Below are 2,870 nucleotides of genomic sequence, written 5' to 3'. Positions count from 1 at the left end.
GCTCCCCCACACCTCCCCTGACCTCCATCCTTCCTCCACAGCTCCCCACACCTCCCCTGACCTCCACAGCTCTCCCACAGCTCCCCTACACCTCCCCTGCCTTCCACTGCTCCTCCAGAGCTCCCCCACACCTCCCCTGCCCTCCACAGCTCTTCCTCAGCTCCCCTGCCCTCCACAGCTCCCCACACCTCCCCTGCCCTCCATCCTTCCTCCACAGCTCCCCCACACCCTCCACACCTCCCCCCAGCTGCCCCCCACTCACTTTCGTGGCTTTTCATGGCGTACACATCCACGGAGGGGTCGAACTCCCCGGGCCCAAAGAACCGGGGGTAGTTGAGGAGGTTTCCGGGGCTGTCGGGGGGGGTCCCGTAGGAGGAGATGGGGTTCCCCCCCAGGCCGTCGTTCTCACACTCTTCATCCTCTGCCCGGTCCTCCACTTCCATCTCCTCCTGCTCCGCCCGGTCCACGTCGTGGATGCCCACCAGCAGGCTGTAATCCATGATCTTCAGCTGGGCTAAAAACTGGGAGAAAGGCAGCAGTGAGAAGAGCGGCGCCCGCGCGGGATCGGCAGCGCTCAGGCCCTAACCCTGCCTCCCTAAGAAGGGCTGGAGCGAGAGCTAAACCCTCGTGAGACTCCAGAGAAACTACACAGGCCCAGTGCCCTCAGCAGGACCCTGACTGATCCAGGAAGGAGTCGGTTTTGCAGTCACTGCTGCAGCCCCAGAGCCAGCAGTGAGGATGCGGTGACGGGAGACAGAGCAGAGCTGTCCCCCAGGAAACTACCTCCACGTCCCGCTTCAGCTTTTCAAGGAAGTTCTTTTTACTCTCTTCTCCAACATGCAGCTTCTGACCCTCATTCAAGAAGTCGTTGTCCTTGAACGTTGGGAGATCCTTGGCCTGCAACAAAAAGCCTGAGGTCAAATCCCCCAGCCTGCTCGCAGGGGAGGGCTGGCACACGGAGCCGGCAGCAGCTGGGTGTGGATGGAACAGCCTCTGGTCACTCTGGGCTCTTTGGCTGCCCAAAGTCCACTGAGGATGGAAATGGCATCAGGCAGAGCACAAGAAGTGTCAGGGAATCCATGGGTTCAGCTGGACCTGCAGGGAAGCTCGAGGGAGTCGTGGAGCAAGTGAGTTTTAGAACTGCCAGGCTGAGAGCTGCTCCAAGCAGCTGCCAGAATTGAAAAGAAATGAATTTTCTTGGCTTGTGACTGCAGGGGGAAAGGGGTGAAAAAAAAAAAAATCTCTCCCCTAAAGATTTGAGGAAAAAATGAACCCCACTGATCTTTGAGGAATCTGCTTGCAGCAGGCCCTGAGGATTTCTGGGGATGTGGAAGAATTCCCAGTTGTGCCTCTGGGAATTCAATTATTTAGAGCAACACAGGAGCGGGTGGTGGCTTTGTGATCCCACATGAACAGTCCAACTGCATGAGCCAGGGAACTGTGGGACCTTGGGGCTGGTGATGCCAGAGGATTTGGGGCAGATGGGAGCTCCCTGGCTCCTGGCTGAGATCTCCTTTCAGGGCAGGCTGGAGTAGACTCCAAACCTGAAAATCCTCCGTGCAAAACATGCAACACCACGAGCCACTGCTGTGACCTCCACAGGAATTTCAAGGCAGCATCACAGAAGTTCTGCAGGGGAAGGAGGCTGAGTCCTAAATCTCCCCCACTGGCACCAGAAGCCAGGTTTAGGAACATGCCAAGGATCTGAGAGGAGCTGCTACGGTTTAGAGAAGCTTCTGTTGGCAAATCTCCCTCTGGCCTGCCTCAGGGTGGTACTCAGGGGGTGCTGTGAGGAAACCCTTCCATAGGGACAGCCCTGCTCTAATGTGGGGTTTGGGACTGCTGGGATTGTCCCCAGGGAGTGCCCCCCACTCCTGGCAGTGCCACCACAACGGAGCAGGGCAGGCAGAACCAGCTCCTCCTGTTCCAGAGCACAGCCTGAAAGGGGGGACAGGAACAGGGTGAGCTCAGGGCCTGGTAAACACCCCTTTGGAAAAGGGGAGTCAGCTGGATCCCGTCTGCTTCCAACCACTGGGAGAAAGCAAAGGCTGGCCAGGGATGGCTCCATACCTTCTCTTTATCACTTGCTTCCCTGGATACTGTTGAGCCCTGATACAGAAAAAAAGAGAAAATCTCATTAGTGCACTGTGGGGTCATATTCCCAATGCATTCATTGGCACCACTTAAATTTCTCCATGCAGGGAAACAGTGAAAAAGCATTTTTAAAATGAGTGCTCAACCCCTTTTTCATGATCTCCTGGGATGGGGGAATGGACCAACACTGAAGCTCCATCCACAGCCCCCCAAAAGCTGATCCCCTGAGCAAAACCCAAAGGCCACCAAGGAGGGGTTCCCAGAAGTGACTCCCACCGTTCTGGAGGAGCTCCCAGCCTCCCCCAGGGCCTCACCTTCAGGTCATACTTCCTGTGCACGGTCAGCCTGTGGCTGAACACGTTCCTGGTGACCACCATGTAGGTCTCCACGCCGTCCACGGTGAGCCGGTACATGCCCAGGAACTGGGGCAGGAGGGTGTTCCCGTGGCACTCCACGATGAACTGCAGGGAGCAGGGAAGGGAGGGCAGGGAAAGAGCTCTGTCACACAAACCCCATCCCTGACAGGCCACGAGACGCTGCAGCAAAGCCACCTGACACCAGTGTGAAAGGAAAGGAGGATTGCAACAGCTCTGGGGTCTCAGGAAAGGAGTGAGAATGGTGGGAACCTTCCAGCCCTGAGCTGGGACACAGCACCCCATTCCCTGATCCAGGGAGTGCCACCCTGCCCCTGGCAAGGGGTGGAGCTGGGTGATCTCCAAGGTTCCTCCAGCCCAGTCCTGGCATTCTGTCACTGTGTGTGTGTGCCCAGCCAGCTG

The 2,870-nt window shown here is 57.5% G+C and overlaps 1 protein-coding gene across 1 annotated transcript in view; it reads right to left on the bottom strand.

The window, feature by feature from the left end:
* Window positions 1-2,870, bottom strand: part of PIP4K2B (phosphatidylinositol-5-phosphate 4-kinase type 2 beta) — a 16,178-nt gene that overhangs the window by 237 nt on the left and 13,071 nt on the right. The window contains exons 5-8 of the mRNA XM_042028016.1: window positions 2,409-2,555; window positions 2,071-2,109; window positions 784-897; window positions 263-521 (exon numbers count right to left, since the gene is read on the bottom strand). Coding sequence (XP_041883950.1) covers window positions 263-521; window positions 784-897; window positions 2,071-2,109; window positions 2,409-2,555 — 559 coding nt within the window. The remainder of the gene's footprint in view (window positions 1-262; window positions 522-783; window positions 898-2,070; window positions 2,110-2,408; window positions 2,556-2,870) is intronic.

The sequence above is a fragment of the Corvus kubaryi genome, unplaced genomic scaffold (genome assembly GCF_017639235.1).
Source record: "Corvus kubaryi isolate FWS band 111438036 unplaced genomic scaffold, C.kubaryi_AGA036_p1.0 37301, whole genome shotgun sequence".
NCBI lineage: Eukaryota > Metazoa > Chordata > Aves > Passeriformes > Corvidae > Corvus > Corvus kubaryi.
Note: the sequence above shows the minus strand (reverse complement) of the source record. Positions and strands in the feature narration are given on the sequence as shown.